Source organism: Tachyglossus aculeatus, chromosome X1 (assembly GCF_015852505.1).
Source record: "Tachyglossus aculeatus isolate mTacAcu1 chromosome X1, mTacAcu1.pri, whole genome shotgun sequence".
Lineage (NCBI taxonomy): Eukaryota > Metazoa > Chordata > Mammalia > Monotremata > Tachyglossidae > Tachyglossus > Tachyglossus aculeatus.
Window position 1 is genome coordinate 75443150 of NC_052101.1, and position 17529 is coordinate 75460678.

General features: G+C 41.5%; 1 protein-coding gene across 1 annotated transcript in view; it reads left to right on the forward strand.

Annotated features, from left to right (window-relative positions):
- The first annotated feature begins 6283 nt into the window (after positions 1-6283).
- The window catches only part of ARHGEF3 (Rho guanine nucleotide exchange factor 3), a 104387-nt gene continuing 93141 nt past the window's right edge, over positions 6284-17529 (forward strand). Inside the window, exon 1 of the mRNA XM_038740071.1 lies at positions 6284-6408. Within this exon, the coding sequence (XP_038595999.1) occupies positions 6313-6408 (96 nt within the window). The 5' untranslated portion in view covers positions 6284-6312. The remainder of the gene's footprint in view (positions 6409-17529) is intronic.

Here is a 17529-nt window from a genome sequence, read left to right on the forward strand (position 1 = left end):
GATAAGCTTTTTGGGGGGAAGCAGCATGGCTCAGTGGAAAGAGCCCGGGCCTTGGAATCAGAGGTCATGGTTCAAATCCCGGCTTCACCACTTGTCAGCTGTGTGCCCTTGGGCAAGTCACTTAACTTCTCAGTGCCTCAGTTACGTCATCTGTAAAATGGGGATTTTCTGAATCCATCTTGTTTGTTTTTGCAACTATACTCCCCCTACTAAACGTACAATAAAATAAAACTTTCCATGAAAATATCTCAGCTCTTCAAATTTTGCAATATTTTGGTGAAATGTACTATACAACTATGTCTCAAATACATTTAGATAACAGAAGTTCAACCTGAAGCCTCCTGAAGAATTGCCTTCAACTAGGTCCCCTAATCATAGCTCCCTCTCTCTGCTTTCAAGATATGAGCAGGCTGCTTTTCTGTCATTTCTTCTGAAAATAGGAGTATATTGTTCCCTTTTCACACCCTCTCACCCTGGCCGTGCCCGTCTCAGTACCCTTCCTCTCTTGACTGTAAGCTCGTTTTGGACAGGGAACATGTCTCCTAACTCTGTTGTATTGTACTCTCTAAGCGCTTAGTACAGTGCTCGGCACAAGGAAATGCTCAATAAATACAATTGCACAGACAACTTGTCTTGCCTTTAACTGCTGGTACATGCCATCGTTTGAGCACTCAGAAGATTTATATGGTGGTGGGGAGGGAATGGGACAATGACAATTATTATAGCACTTTGAAATATAATATGTTGGCTTGATAGAATTTTCAAGAGAGTGTCAGTAGCAGTTAGGGTGTTATTAGGCTGTTTTCTCCCTTGGTAGAGGAAGCTTCTGTTTTCTTCTACAGTGACTGACTCTTCCATTTTTACCATTCCACCACACAAAGAAATGTAGTTTGATGCAGGTAATGTATCTGTTTATTGTTATATTGTACTCTCTCAAGCGCTTAGTACAGTGCTCTGCATACAATAAGCACTCAATAAGTACAATTGAATGAATTGAATGAATGAGCTGGAATATACATTCTACTGTACTCGTAATTCTACTCGACCTCTCTTTCTCCAGTTCTTCCTCTGCCTCTTTCCCACCCGCCCCCCAACTGTGGGTATATACCTGGGTAGGTTCAATTCTGGGTCCCCTTTTCTTCTTCTGACTTTGCACTCACTATCAGAGAGAGCTCATTCACTTCCACAGTTTCAGCTACTACAGCAATGCAGAGGACTCCTAATTCTACTTTGCTAGCCCCAACCTGTCTTCTCTGAAATCTTGCATTTCCTCTGCCTTTAGGGCATCTACATGGATTGTCTCGCCAGCACATCAAGCTCAATATGTCAAAAACTCAAATCTTTATTTTACCTCCAAAACCCTCTCCTCTACCTAACTTTTCCATCACAGTTGACAAAACCACCATCCTCTCCATCTCTGAATGCCACAACCTTAGCATTATTCTTGACTCTTCTCTCTATTCCAACCTCCTTATTCAGGCTGTCACCAAATCCTGTCTGGTCTTTCTCTGCAGTATTTCCAGGGTCTGCACCTTCCTCTCCATCCAAATGATCACTATGCTGGTCCAGCCTTTCATCATAGCCTGGCTTGACTACTGCATCAGCCTTCTCGCTGGTCTCCCTTTCTCCAGTCATTCATTCATTCAGTCGTATTTATTTAGTGCTTACTGTGTGCAGAGCACTGTGCTAAGTGCTTAGAAAGTACAGTTCAGCAATATAGAGACAATCCCTGCCTACAGTGGGCTTACAGTCTAGAAGGGGAGAGACAGACATCAACACAAAGTGAATGGGCATCAATATAAGGAAATAGAATTGTAAGTATGTACATATATACACAAGTGCTGTGGGGTGGGGAGATAGAGCAAAGGGAGTGAGTCAGGGTGATGGGGAGGGAAAGGGGAGCTGAGGAAAAGGGGGGCTTAGCCTGGGAAGGTCTCTTGAAGGAGGTGAGCCTTCAGTAGGGCTTTGAAGAGAGGAAGTGTAATTGTTTGGTGGATTTGAGGAGGGAGGGCATTCCAGGTCAGAGGTAGGACATGGGCCAGGGGTCAACGATGGCGGGACAGGTGAGAACGAGGCACAGTGAGAAGGTTACCACCAGAGGATTGGAGTGTGTGGGCAGGGATGTAGAAGGAGAGATGGGAGGTGAGGTATGAGGGGGCAAGGTGATGGAGAGCTTTGAAGCCAATAGGGAAGAGTTTTTTGCTTGATACAGAGGTTGAAAGGCAGTCACTTAAGATTTTTGAGGAAAGGAGTGATGTGCCCAGAACGTTTCTGTAGAAAGATAATCTGGGCAGCAGAGTGAAATATAGATTGAGGTGGGGAGAGACAGGAGGTTGGAGGTCAGAAAGGGTGATGATACAGTAATCCAGTCGGGATAGGATGAGTGATTGTACTAACATGGTAGTGGTATGGATGGAGGGGAAAGGGCAGATCTTGGTGATATTGTGGAGGTGAAACTGGCAGGCTTTGGTGACGGATTGGATGTGTGGGGTGAATGAGAGTCAAGGATGACACCAAGGTTGCGGACTTGTGAGATGGGAAGGATGGTAGTGCCATTCATTCAATCATTCAATTGTATTAATTGAGCACTTACTGTGTGCAGAGCACTGTACTAAGCGCTTGGGAAGTACGAGTTGGCAACATATAGAGACGGTCCCTACCCAACAGCGGGCTCACAGTCTAGAAGAGGGAGACAGACAACAAAACAAAACATATTAACAAAATAAAATAAATAGAATAAATATGTACAAGTAAAATAGAGTAATAAATATGTAGAAATATATATACATATATACAGGTGCTGTGGGGAGGGGAAGGAGGTAAGGCGGGGGGGGTGGGGAGGGGGAAGAGGGGGAGAGGAAGGAGGGGGCTCAGTCCGGGAAGGCCTCCTGGAGGAGGTGAGCTCTCAGTAGGGCTTTGAAGGGAGGAAGAGAGCTAGCTTGGCAGATGTGTGGAGGGAGGGCATTCCAGGGCAGGGGTCAACGGCGGGACAGGCTAGAGCGAGGCACAGTGAGGAGGTTAGCGGCAGAGGAGCAGAGGGTGCGGGCTGGGCTGTAGAAGGAAAGAAGGGAGGTGAGGTAGGAGGGGTCGAGGTGATGGAGAGCCTTGAAGCTGAGAGTGAGGAGTTTTTGCCTGATGCGTAAGTTGACTGGTAGCCACTGGAGATTTTGAGGAGGGGAGTAACATGTCCAGAGTGTTTCTGCACAAAGACGATCCACGCAGCAGCATGAAGTATAGATTGAAGTGGGGAGAGACAGGAGGATGGGAGATCAGAGAGGAGGCTGATGCAGTAGTCCAGTCAGGATAGGATGAGAGATTGAATGAGCAGGGTAGCGGTTTGGATGGAGAGGAAAGGGTGGAACTTGGCGATGTTGCAGAGGTGAGACCGGCAGGTTTTGGTGACGGATTGGATGTGAGGGGTGAACAAGAGAGCGGAGTCGAGGATGACATCAAGGTTGCGGGCTTGAGAGACGGAAAGGATGGTAGTGCCGTCAGCAGTGATGGGAAAGTCAGGGAGAGGGCAGGGTTTGGGAGGGAAGATAAGGAGTTCAGTCTTGGACATGTAGTTCAGTCTTGGACATATATGTGCTATCCACAGTGACGGGAAAGTCAGGGAAAGGACAGGGTTTGGGAGGGAAGATAAGGAGCTCTGTCTTGGACATACAGAGTTTTAGGTGGTGGGAGGACATCTAAGTAGAGATGCCCTGAGGGCAGGAGGAGATATGAGCCTGGAAGGATGGAGAGAGAACAGGGGAGGAGATATAGATTTGGGTATCAGTCTTTTTTTTCTCCAGTTCACACTTCACTCTGCTGCCCGGATCATTTTTTCTAAAATGGCGCCCTGCTCCTGTCATCCCTTTCTTCAAAAACCCCCAATGGTTATATGTTCCTCTTCACATCAAGAGACTTATCCAGTCTCTTCTCCCACTACACCACAACTTGCCCTGTTTGTTGCTCTCAAAACATCCTATACCCCTTACGTTTGTTTTCGCTTCTCCCCCAACACCACCTCTCACTCACCTCTCCCCCGTCCTATAACTCCCTCCCCCTTCGAATTTGACAGACCACAACTCTTCCCATTTTCAAAGACCTTCTGAAATCACACCTCTTTCAGGAGGCTTTCCTAGATTAATTTCTAATATCCCTTGTAAATATCCCCCTCTACTGCCTCTCCATCCCTTCTACACTATCTACAGCAAAAGTCCTCATGATCAATCAATGGTTTTTATAGAGCACTTACTGTCTGCAGAGCATGGTACTAAGAGCTGGGGGAGATATAGTAGAATTGGTAGACATGATTCCTACCCAAAAGGGGGAGATAGACATTACAATAAATTACAGATTGGGGAAATAGTAAAGTGTAAGGATATGTACATAAATGATGTGGGGCTAGGGTGAATATCAAAGTACTTAAGGGGTAAACAGCTAAGTGCAAAGGTGACAGAGGGGAGGTTGGACAGGAGAAATGAAGGTTTTTTCAGGGAAGGCCTTGTGGAGGAAATGTGATTTTAGGAGGGTTTTGAAGGTGCGGAGAGTTGTGAACCATCCATCAGTTATGAAAGGGGAGGGAGTTCCAGGCCAGAGGGAGGAAGTGGGGAAGGAAGGAGTAGGCGGTGAGATAGACGATATCAAAGTACAGAGAGTAGGTTAGTGTTATAGAAGTGAAGTGTGTAGATTGGGTTTTAGTAGGAAATCAGCGAGGTAAGGTAGGAGGTAGAGAGCTGATTGAGTGCCTTAAAGCTAGTGATAAGGAGTTTCTGTTTGATGTAGAGGTGGATGAGCAACCATTGGAGCTTTTTGAGGAGTGGGGAGATATGGACTGAATGGTTTTTCAAGAAAATGATCCAAGCAGCAGAGTGAAGCCTGGACTGGAGTGGGGAGAGGCAGGGAGAGCAGCCAGGAGACTGATGCAATAGTCAGAGCATGATATAGAATAATTGTTTGGATCAATGTGATGGTGTAGTGTGGATGGAGAGGAAAGGGCGGATAGATGTTTGTGAAGATAGAACTGACAGGATTTGGTGACAGCTTGACTGTACAGGTTGAATGAGAGAGATGAGTTGAGGATAATGCCAATGTGAAACGTGAGACAAATTGGTATTAGTAGGCTATCCAAGTTATTACTGTATGGTGAACTGAAAGAGGCAAACAAGGAGAGCAAAACTAGCACTTTAAAGGCATAGTGAAGCTCAATTTCAAACGATGTGACACCCATAAACTTTGGAAGACATCAGCAGCAGACATACCAGCTTGGAATGCAGCCAGCGGGAGATGGGTCCCTCTTCTTGAGGAGAGACTTTAGAAAAATTGGGAGGCAGACTCGAAAAGAACAAAAAGCCCTTCGGGCATCAAATGCACTGGATGGAAAGAACTGTATTTATATGTTCCAAATTTGGATTGGAGTGTCAGTCACTCAGATCTAAGCTACACACAGATAGACTCTCACTGTTAATAGCATCAACTTTAAAAATGAAGGAGTCTTAGAAAAGAAAATATCGAGTTAATTATTGTTGGTAACTTTTCTCATTCAAAGGAAACATCCTCCGTGCCAAACAGGAAGAGCCAACAATGCAACCTAATAAAAATTTCAAAAAGGCGATATCACCCTCTCTGTATTTCAAAATAGAAAAAAGACAAATAGAATTGATAAATATAGTGTGTTACACCTAAAGAGATATGTTAGGCTAAAGATATCACTGCCTTTTTTAAAAGCATCATTACTATACTCCTTTTCTCCCGATTTCCATTTGTCTCATTTTTCATGCCATATTTTGCAAAAGGGATTCCGAAAGCAATCAGAATCATACTGGTAACTCTAAACTAAGAAAGAACAAGTTCCTTTATAATTAAATTCCAAAAAGTAGTTGTTTCTTTCAAGACTCCTTCAGGATGGCTTTGCAAGAAGGTGAGTATGGTTTCAGGAGAAGAGAAGTAAGGCTTTTCCGCTAAAAGCAGCATAAATGCTTTACGTGTTCTCCACTAGTTACTAAACATGTGAGTTAACAGGCTTTCGCTCCTTTCCACCGATTCGGTTAAGCATTACACCCACTCTCCTCCCTGTTCTCTCACTGCCAGTGGGCGGGTTCTCTGCATTGAGCAGTGTTGAGTTACACTCTCAGAAGCCTGTCTCTTTCCTGACTTCGTCTGAGCACAGGAGTTGGCTCAGGTCATGGTCTCCAAAGAGTAGCAGTTTCGGATGTTTCAGTTGCCACACTGCTGGGCATCGTGGAGGTGAGACCAAGCTTCACCTTGGAGTTTTGTGCACACTTAGAATCAGCTGTGACATCCGAAACTGAAGCTCCTTCAGCCACGATGGTGGCCAAGGATTATCCTTTTTACCTCTCGGTCAAGAGGGCTAACTGTGCCCTGGAAGTGCAGACAGCAAGCAGTCCTTCAAAGGAGACAGAGGTATGGTGCCAAGACTCTCAATGATTCTTTTTTCCCCCTCTCCCTTCAGAAGCACCCTTTTTTACTGCAAGTGGAAGAGACACTGTCTCTGCAAAAAAGTTCTACAGAACAGCTTTCCCCTCCTACTCCTCAGGCCTTCTTATCTTCCCTGAGATTCAGACATCCTGCACTGCTTTCCAGACTGTTGATTTTCTGTCTGGATTGAGGCAGAGAGAATCTCTTGTATCAGCGGAGCCAGATGAGCAGAAGGGTTAACCTTTAAAATGGATTTCCTTTGTTAATGTAGGGTAGCATGTTCGGAGGGACTCCTTGGTGATCCTACCTGCTAAACTTTGCATTGCAGCCACTTAATAAATGAAAGGATGAATGCAGGATTCAATAATCTGTCTCCAAACCTTTTCTCTCTTAGGTGGATCAAGTCAGTGTGTGCTATATTGGTAAATGCATTTTGTCCCTTTTTTCTATTAAAGTTGGGGGAATGTCTCAAAATGAGCAAAATTTCATATGTCATTGTGAAGCAGAAAACTGTATCATACTTATTTGTGAAAGACTATTACTGCCAAGTTTCAGCTGTACGAATTGGAGGTGCATTCAGCAAGTTTGAATTTGTGTTTAGTCTATCATTTTTCCTGAGCGCTCTCTCTCTGGCAAAGAATGTACCAGCCTTAAGGATTAGATCCAAGTGGGATGGGGCAATGGCCAATTTTTTCCTTTCAGTATCTTATATGAGATACTGGTATTCTTTATTAGACTTGAGAGGATGGGCAGCATGAATACTCTTTGCTGGCAGAACTGCTTGTAGTCATCTTGCTAAATTATGTATGTTTCATAGAATTACATCAAAGATTCATTATTCCAAGAGGTACTAGAACTGATCCAAATTGAAAGAGATTGAACCAGTTTTAAATAGACTAGAAATAAACTTTCTTACTGATATACATTTGTATTTTAAGAGCCTAATAACATAACTGTTTTTTTACCCGTGCCCATTTTAACATACTTGTCGTAAGCTTTGCTTGGAGATTTAAGGAAATGAATTTCAAACTAAAGCTATTTTTTATGCTACAATCACTTTAAAAAGGAGAAATCCACAATTATTTTGATGTATTTAGCTAGTAGGAGAAAATGTGCTGTATGAATGCAAAATGTGATTTAAAAGGACAATAATTTAACAACACATCCCACAATACATAGTGAATCCTTTTTCAATAGTTTGATTACAAACTTTTAAATCTCATTTATTAATTGATGACTAAATAAATTCTATGCTTCACCTTTTCTTATTCTGGAAGTGGAAATATGACAAGCATATGATACTGCCAAGCTTTAAATGCTGATTTAGCATAAGGACAATTGGAATCACTTTATAAAAGTAATCACTTTACATTTCCTCTGACAAATATTGAGGTTATAATTGCCTTAGAGGCTAGGGGATGAAAGTATATGATAAAATATGTTTAAAATTACTATTACATGAGTATTTACAACTGCATATTCAGACCAAAGCACAATTAATATTGGCATTTTAGAGTCTGGTGACCATTATTGCCTGATCATAGTGTCATTTGTAGTTTGACATTGCTACTCACACCCAATATATGGATTCACAGATATGAGAATTCTTTTTTTTCTAGCAGAAAAGGCAATACTTGAAGGAAAACACTGAACATGTGTTTCAGCTAAAGATTTTAGCTAGTCAAAATAACCGCTTTTAGAGTGGAACACAATGTTTTCAGCCTATTTCCTAATGATCAGGTAATTTAAATGATATGCTTTATGGGTTTTTTTCACCAGTAGGTGTCTGTGGTTTCAGAGTAGGAACATTTTTCAGAATTTCAAGTAGGAAAATTTGAGACTCATACACTAGATCTCCCTTTCAACAAGAGTTATTATAGATAACTTATGGTGCCATTAAACATTGAATTTCTTTTAGTCACATCTGTAAAAAATATATTTTTGACCAGTGAAACATATCATGTAATAAGTGTAATATCATTTGCTTGAAGAAAGGGCAGATTTAGGGGGCACAGAGAAAATCTGTGGCCAAAAAAGCCTTATCGAAAAACGAAGTGTGGTTGCAGTAACAGAAATGTTCATAGCAAGCATTTAAAAATCGGTACCTTTCAAGTATGTTATGGAAAGATACTTTTATTTAGTCAAACCTGCATTTAAGTTGTACTTTCAAAGTTCAGTTCAAAGTGATATTAACTAAGATTGCTGAGCGCCTTCTACCATTGTTTTGTGTTACTGCAATGGCAAAACTGCTGTGCTTCAGCAAGGAAAGTTTGTTGCTGACATGGGAAAATCACTTAACATTTGTGTAATGTACAAAAAAATAACAAGACAGAAAAATATGGCTATAAGAAATTCTAAATTTAGAATTTTGTCTTTCCATTGCTGAAAAATATATTTTAGTAAGATTGAACTTGAATATATGACAATCCCTATGACAATCTTCTCAATCAATCAATGCTATTAAATGCTTACTGTGTGCAAAACACTGTTCTTAGTGTTTGGGAGAGTACAATACAGCAGAGTCTCCTTAAACTAATTTTGCTTATCAAGGGGTTAGGGTTTGTGAAGAGGGCTGGAAATACTTTTAATAATTTTGTTTCTTCTGTTTCTAATTTTTAACGTAAGGTTTAGACAAACCGGTACAGAGTGTATTATACATGACTTTCTTATATGGCATTACAAGAAGAGCAGAGGGAGGTTGCATTGTAAGATTTCTGTAAATATCCAAAGTCAGAGTTTGGGCATAATTTCACTTTTTCATATTAGTGTTGTTTTATTACTTACAGAGTGTCACAAGATGCTAGGTATTCTGTTGGAGAAGTTGCATTAAACCCTGCTAACTTGAGTGCCTCAAGCATTGCTCTCTCTGCTCAATAAATGAGGCTGGTTTAGAATAAAATCACCTGGCCAAAATCACTCGATATGGCACTTTCCAAGAAAGAATGTTGTATACAAGCTGGGGCAAGTGGTATATTTTGATATACCAACCTCTAACTGCCATGAGTTCAGAGAAAAATATCGATAATCAGTGACATATATTGTACTTATATTGGTCAATATTTGGACCAATTTCCATGGCAATGCTTGGAGTAGTTGTCCTGATTTCACCACCATTTTGAAAAATCTTTTACTCAAAAACACAAATATTTCCCAGAAATGTTAGTATTAAAGAAGATGATGTTGCTCAGTGGCCTAAGCAATGAATATGAATTCAGAACTGGATTTTGATCTTGGTTCAGCCATCTACTAGCTCTGACTCAAGCAAAAACTTCTTTAACCTCTGCTTGCTGTACTTTTGTCATTTGCAATATGAAGCTAATAATGCTGACCTCCCTGCCTCCTGTCTCTCCCCACCTCAATCCATACTCCATTCTCCTGCCTGGATCATTTTTCTAAAAAAAAGTTCAGTCCACATCTACACACTCCTCCAGTGGTTGCCCATCCATCTCCACAACAAAAAGAAACTCCTTACCATGGGAGCTTCATCCTACCTCACTGAATTCTTACTACAGCCCAGCCCACACACTTTGGTCCTCTAACAGCAGCTTGCTCACTCTGCCTGAATCTCGTTTATCTTGCTGCTGACCCCTTTCCCATGTCTTCCATCTGACCTGGAACTCCCTCCCTCTCTTTGCACAACAGACCATCACTCTCTGCACCTTCAAACCCTTTTTAAAATCACGTCTCCTCCAAGAGACCTTCCCTAATTAAGCCTTCATTTCCCATACTCCTTCTCCTTTCTGTGTCACCTATGCACTTGAATCTGTACCCTTTTAAGCACTTGATAGTCACCCCACCCTCAGCCCCATAGCTCTTAAGTCCGTATCTGTAATGTATTAATTTATATTAATGCCCGTCTCCCGCTCTAGACTGTAAGCTCATCATGGGCAGGGAGTGTGTCTACCAACTCTGTTGTATTATACTCTCCCAAGTGCTTAGTACAGTGTTCTGCACATGGGGAGCATTCAGTAAATACAAAAAAAAAAGAATTGTGTTAGGACTTGCTTAAAATGTATTAATTGCCAATGACGTGTTAAGTACTCTACATAATTTAGGAAAGAAGATTTCTGCCTTTATAGTTCCTACTCTCTGTGTCTGCTAAGATTTATGGCTTTGTCAGAATGTGCATTTGCAAATTTTACACAGCTGATAACAGCAGAACTTGTAAAGTGCATGGTCGTTTTCTAAAAATTCAAGGGCTACTGATTGAATTGACGTATTTAGGATGATGCAGTTGCAGAATTCTGGGTTGAATTTACATTTCAGGAGTTGTTCTTTTAAGAACAACTGTCCCAAATGTTTGCAGATATTTCTAAGAACTTTTAAGAACAACTGTCCCAAATGTTTGCAAATATTTCTAAGGACTGGAAAGGATTTAAGGTCATCTTAAGGCATCTGAATATGTCATGTCAGGGAAGCTATTGTATAGGTTTGCCACAGGACTTAACATGGGAAAGGGAATCCGTATGTTTCGGAGCATGTATTCTAGAATGGCTTAGGCATTTGATTGACTTTCACTCATTACTACTATCTGACTATATAATTATTCTGTTATCTCCAAATTTTGAAATGGTTCTGTGGTTTGTTTAGCTGCAGAATGAAAATATAGGGTCATTTCCTAATTTTACTAAACTCTAAAAACATAGTTGATATTAGTGATACATTTGATTATTGTGTGAGGAGAGAAAATCTGATATGATAGCTGAATAATGGATCATAAAATTAAGATTTAAAATTGAAATCTTTACTCCAAATTCCAAATTTTTAAAGACAATGCAAAATCTGGTGGGGTTTCTTTTTTTCCCTAAATGGAGTTCAATTTATTGGGAGGCAATTACTTTAAAGTTCATTCTTGTAATGTGTCACAATAAAACTTCACCAGTGAAATTTTATGGCTTCATTTGAGGATTTCCGTTTTTACATTTTGACTCGGGATAGCTTGAGTTCCCCTTTCTCTAGCGAATAGGGATGTTCCTGATTGCGTTTCTTGATAAAGCTTCAAGAAACCAGAGTCAGAAGGATCTGGGTTCTAATCCTGGCTCTATCACTTCTCTACTGTGTGACCTTGGGCAAATCATTTAACTTCTCTGTTCCTAGTTACCTCATCTGTTAAAACAGTGATTAAGACTGTGAGCTCCATATGGGACATGGACCTACTTAACTTGTTCCTATCTCAGCACTTAGTACAGTGCTTGGTACATATTAAGTGCTTAATAAATAACCATAAAAAAAGGCTTAGGACATAAATGTACAAACTTGTAGAAGTTTGGACTGCTGAAGGCCCCTGATATATAGTCAGGATATATATTGCATTAAGAGAAGCAGTGTGGCATAGTGGAAAGAGTCTGGGCTTGGGAGTCAGAGGCCGTGGGTTCTAATCTTGGCTCCGCCACTGATCAGCTGTGTGACCTTGGGCAAGTCACTTGACTTCTCTGGGCCTCAGTTCCCTCATCTGTAAAATGGGGATGAAGACTGTGAGCCCCATGTGGGACAACCTCATTACCTTGTTTCTACCCCGGTGCTTAGAATAGTGCTTGGCACATAGTAAGAGCTTAAGAAATGCCATCATCATCATATTGCATATTTATTTGTGATTTGCCCCTGAGTTTGCTGGCATTCAAAAAGTTATATTCCTATAGATCACTTCTCAGGTGATGAGCCTTTCTAAAATCTCTGATTTTTATTTTCATAGTTGTAACTCAATACTGGAAAACACAAAGGTAGTGGTAACTGGCATTGTTTTGCTCAGCTTTTCTAGGATGAATGTTAAAATTAAAATATAGAGCAGACATATTTGCTGTAAATTACAGATTTCTTTATGAAAGAACCAACAGACCTTTCTAGAAAGCCATCTTTTAGATAAAATCTTTTCAAATTATGACAACCAGCTTTTCCAGCTGCATTGCCATCATCTCTTCATTCTCTGAGTTGTGTAAAGTTCTGCTGTTGCCATTGGCGATGGAAAACAAATGGGAGGAGAAACAGGATTTCCTGAAGGCTCAGTGAATGCCTTCAGAAATTGAAAGCTCCTATTAAGTTGAGTGAAAATTTGAGTTTAAAACCAGAACCTAAAATAAAAATCTAGCAAAATCCTGGAACAGTGTGTATAAGACAAAATATAACATGAAATGGGCTGCAAACCAAAAATCAATCTTATTAATAACGTCCATTTCTAGAAAAAGTAACACTGGAAAAGGCAAAAACAAAAAAATCACAGTGCTTTAGAGGAAGGAAAGATCCAGTTCTTGATTATATAAACAGTGGCTAAATGCTGTGGCCCCTCTTTGTGTGTTTTTATGGTACTGGGATTTTGGCAGCGTGCCCACCCTTCTGGAGCTATAATATTAAAATCGTAAATAAAGGGTATGTCCCTCCATGAGAGGCAGCATAGCCTAGTGGATAGCACATGGACCTGGGAGTCAGGAGGACCTAGGTTCTAATCCTAGCCCTGCCGCTTGTCTGCTGTGACCTTGGGCAAGTCAGTTCTCTGGACCTCTGTTACCTCATCTGTAAAATGGGGATTAATACTGTGAGCCTCATGCAAGACGTGGACTGTGTCCAACTTAATTGATATGTATCTACCCCAGTGCTTAGTACAGTGCTTAACAAATACCATAAAAAATAATGTGTAATAAATTTTCACCTTAATACAGCTGCCAGTGAAGAAATGCACAAAATAGGAATAGGTGCTCCTTGTTTCACATCCTATATTCTACAGAACTTGAAGTTTTTTCCATCGATTTTCAACCTTTTTCTTCAAGTCACACTTCTCTAAGCACACTTGTTATTTGAAGTGTCCCTCCACTCCTTTCTCCCATCCACCCACATTGCAACCCTGTAGCAGTCAGTAGTCAGTTAGGAGCACAGCTCCTGTCGATATTGCCAATTTCCCAGAGTTCGTGCCTCTGAACCTATAGGGTGACTTCTTGTTTCACTTCTGAAAGAGTCATGAACTTGGAGGCAACAGCTCTAGACTGTTAAGCTCGTTGTGGGCAGCAAATGTGTCTGTTGTTTTATTGTACTCTCCCAAGCACTTAGTACAGTTCTTTGCATAGAGTAAGCACTTAGTAAATACGATTGGATCTAATGAACAGCGGGAATAATTCTTTTTATGGTATTTGTTAAGCGCTTACTGTGTCAAACATTGTTCTAAGTGTTGGGATAGGTAGATTTAAATCAATCAGATCAGACACAGTCCCTGTCCCCTGTGGGGCTCACAGTCTAAGTGGATGGGAAAACAGGTATTTTATCCCCATTTTACAGTTGGGGAAACTTAAGCACAGAGAAGGTAAGTAATTTGTGCAAGGTCACACAGCAGACAAGAGGCAGGCCCATGCTCTTTCAACTAAACTATGCTACTTCTCTTCTCACTACAGATGCTCTATGTGGATGGCCTCAATGATGCTTCCCCTCATTCCTCCATCCACTTCCCCTTATTCCTCAACTCCAGTGATCTCCTGCTTCACCCACCCCACCCACTCATTAACTTAGGCACATGATCAATCTCATCTATCTAGTCACTGTACAATCTCTACCCTCACCAACTCTAAAATCCCTTTATCAGACCACAACTCCCTCACCTGGCTTCTTTTGCACACACCTGCTCTCCACAGAGACCTCCGATCTTTTGATTCCTTCCAATTTTCTAAAGTCATCATGACCCATTTGCTTTCCATACCCAAACTTCCTTCGCTTAATGCTCAAATCGATCCCCTCATTAGCATCATCATCTACAACAAAGGGCAGGTCTCATGTATTCTCTCTCTCCCTATATATTTCCCCCTCTAAATACATTCACCATATGTGTATCCTTGTAGTTTTCAATTTTCTGCCTCTTCACTGTAACAATATATTATCCTGAAGAGATTTTCCACACTTTTAACAAAAGAGTTGTTGTTAATTATAGAACCCTTCTAGATTGTGAGCCCACTGTTGGGTAGGGACCATCTCTATATGTTGCCAACTTGTACTTCCCAAGCGCTTAGTACAGTGCTCTGCACACAGTAAGTGCTCAATAAATATGATTGAATGAATGAACCCTGAAAATCAACAAGGTACGTAGCATCCAATAAAGTAGTTGAAGAAAATGCTGGATTTTTCCAAGAATTGGATCTCTAAAATGAGAGGGTAGCAAGTTCCAGACCAAATAAACTTTGAGGGTTTTTTAGTTTGATGCTAAAAGTGCTCCTGGATTAGGCACTTACAAAGAACATTCATATGTCTTACCACTTGAGTCATGAGGAGTTATTTTAAGTGCTCCCAAAATGTGTGGGTGATTTATGTGAGGAAAACTCAGAAGCTCAATTAGTCCTTTATAGAGCTTCCGGCCCTCAAATAATTTTGAACTTTGTTCCTAATCTAAAGTGGGTTGAAATCTTGTCTCCCCAGATTTCTGGTTTAAAAAAAACACGGGAGGATGAGAAAGAGGAAAATACTTATTTCAGGTGGAACCTTGATACTTTGTTATTCTGTGAACAAAAAGCAAATTTTTGGTGCAGCAGTACCCTGCCAAAGAGACCACCGGCAAACTGAGAAAAACACAATTTTAAAACCAAACCTTTGGATTTCATGCTTTTTCTTTTTAGCTCCAGTCCTGTGATGTGAATGTAGGCAGAAGAGTCGTGAGAGAGCAAGCAGTGCTTAATTGAATTTCCCACAGGAAGCAGTGGAATTGGAAATGTTATTAGAAAACCTATCCTAATACAATGATCGGCTTTAACTCCAGGCTCCCTTTAGGTTCAGAGTTGTCCTGCAGTTTGATGATGATGCTGTTGCCTTAAGATAAGCCTCTAGTATCTGACTGATTTATTCCCCAACTGACTCAGATCCCTGAACATTTTAAGGTTCCTACATCATTGGCAAAACACCCGGCAGACACCAAAGGCCAGAAGGATGCAAATTTAACTTCAACTCAACTGAGGAGTTATTTATACTCAACTCTCATTCCTCTATCTCAGGGGTCGGGAAGGTATGGCTCTTTATGGAAACAGAGAAACAGCTCATGGGTTGAGGGGACTGTCCAAGAGATCCAGTTACCACTGCCTCTGGCTGCTCAGAGGAACAGGCTGTGGTAGTGGGGAGTACAGTGATGGCAGCCACGCTTTGCTGGTGGTTTTGAGGGAAAAGATGCTTTGGCCAGCCGTGGCTCCCTCCCTCTTCTTTGACCACCTTACTCCCTCAGCCTACAGCTGAAAAGGTCTTGTAGCTTTGTTACTCCTGGGAAAGCACCACTGATGGTTGGAAAGATGAACCACTGACGGTTCCCTTCTGCCCTTCCTCCTGCTTCAGTCTGTGACTGCAAAGGACACTAGCAGTGCTACTCCCGGGAAGTACTTGGGGAAGGACAGAACCATGGCAACTTCCTCTCCTCCTCTCCCCTCTCTTTCATTCCCCTCATCTCTTACTGTCTCCCCTTTCCCTCTTCCCTCCTCCTGCCTTCTCTTTCTTTTCTCCTCATCCTTCTTTTCCCTCTTATCTTCCTCTTTTCTTACTTTTTCCTCCCCTCCTCTCCTTTTCTTTCCCCACTGGTGGCACAGCTGTTGCTATGATGTCTTGTGTCATGTGGGCAGACATAAATGGTATGGTTCTTTGTGCACCAACTGCTCATAGTTTTCATTTTGCTTGGCACATGTGCAAAATATGGGTTGCCAACCCCTGCTCTAGACAGTGCCTTAAAGAGGATTTTTTTCTGGTTTATTATGTATTACACTTCTGATACATTGTCTTTGAAGCCAATTTATTCTTTGAACACATTCAAGAGATTGGGAACCTTCATATTGTTGAATGTGGTGTCTTTTTCCATACTGACTGTAGCAGGGGTCATACTTTTGACCTACTGTTGTTTGTAAGTATCTGATTTGGATGAACAAATACAAGGAGTTTCAAACTTTTTTATTAGAAACTATAGCAATACAGCCGCAAGATTTCAAGTAAAGTATATCAGCATTCTTCATCCACCCCTCCTAGCTAACTCCTCACATACCTACAGAGGAATAATCAATTAATAAATGGTATTTAGCACTTACTATGTGCAGAGACTACCAAGTGCTTGGAAGAGTACAGTACAACAGAGTTGGTAGAGTTGGTCCCTGCCTACAAGGAGCTTACAGTCTAGAAGGGGAAATGAAACATTAATATGAATAAATTACAGATTTATACATAAATGCTGTGGGGCTTAGGGGTGAATATCAAGTGCTTAAGGAGAACAGATTCATGTGCAGTGGCGACACAGAAGGGAGAGAGAGTAGGGGAAATGAAGGTGGGGAGGTGAATATCAAGTGCTTAAGGAGAACAGATTCACGTGCCGTGGAGACACAGAAGGGAGAGGGAGTAGGGGAAATGAAGGTGGGGAGAGTGGTGTTCTGTTGTATATGGAGGGGGAGGGAGTTCCAGGTAAGAAGGAGGTTGTGGGCAAGGGGTCGACAGCAGTATGGACAAGATCAAGATACAGTGAGCAGGTTGGTACTAGGTAAGTGAAGTGTGAAGATGAGGAGGTGGGATTTTTCGAAGACTTTTAAGATGGGAGAAGCTATGGATGTGAAGGGCCAAAGGAGTTCCAGGCTGGGAGAGCAGAATGAGCCAGGAGAGTTAAGGCTGAAGTACAGTTAGAAGATGAGCTTGGGAGGAGCAAAGAGTGCAAGTTGGGTAGTAGCAGGTGAAGATGGCCAAAATGTAAGATGGAGAGAGCTGGTGGAGAGCCTTGAAGCCAGTGGTAAAGAGTTTTTATATGATGCAGAGGGAGGAGAGTCAACCACTGGGGGATTTTCCAGAATGAAGAGATTGCTTAGCAATATTTTCAGGATCAGTCAATCAGAGGTATTTATGGAGTATTTACTGCAGAGCACTGTACTAAGCACTTGGGAGAGAACAATATCAGTCTGAGTGATAGTGTGTATAGACCAAAGAGGAGAAAGCCTGGGTACAATAGTCTAACCATAAATGACTTGAACCAGGGTAATGACTAGTTGAGTGGAGAGGAAGGGGTGGATCCAGGAAATATTTAGGAGGAAGAATCAGCAGGATTTAGTAGTTGACTGAATGTGAGGGCTGATAGATAGCGAGAAGTTGAAGTTGACATCAAGGTTGTAGGGCTTCTGGGACAGGGAA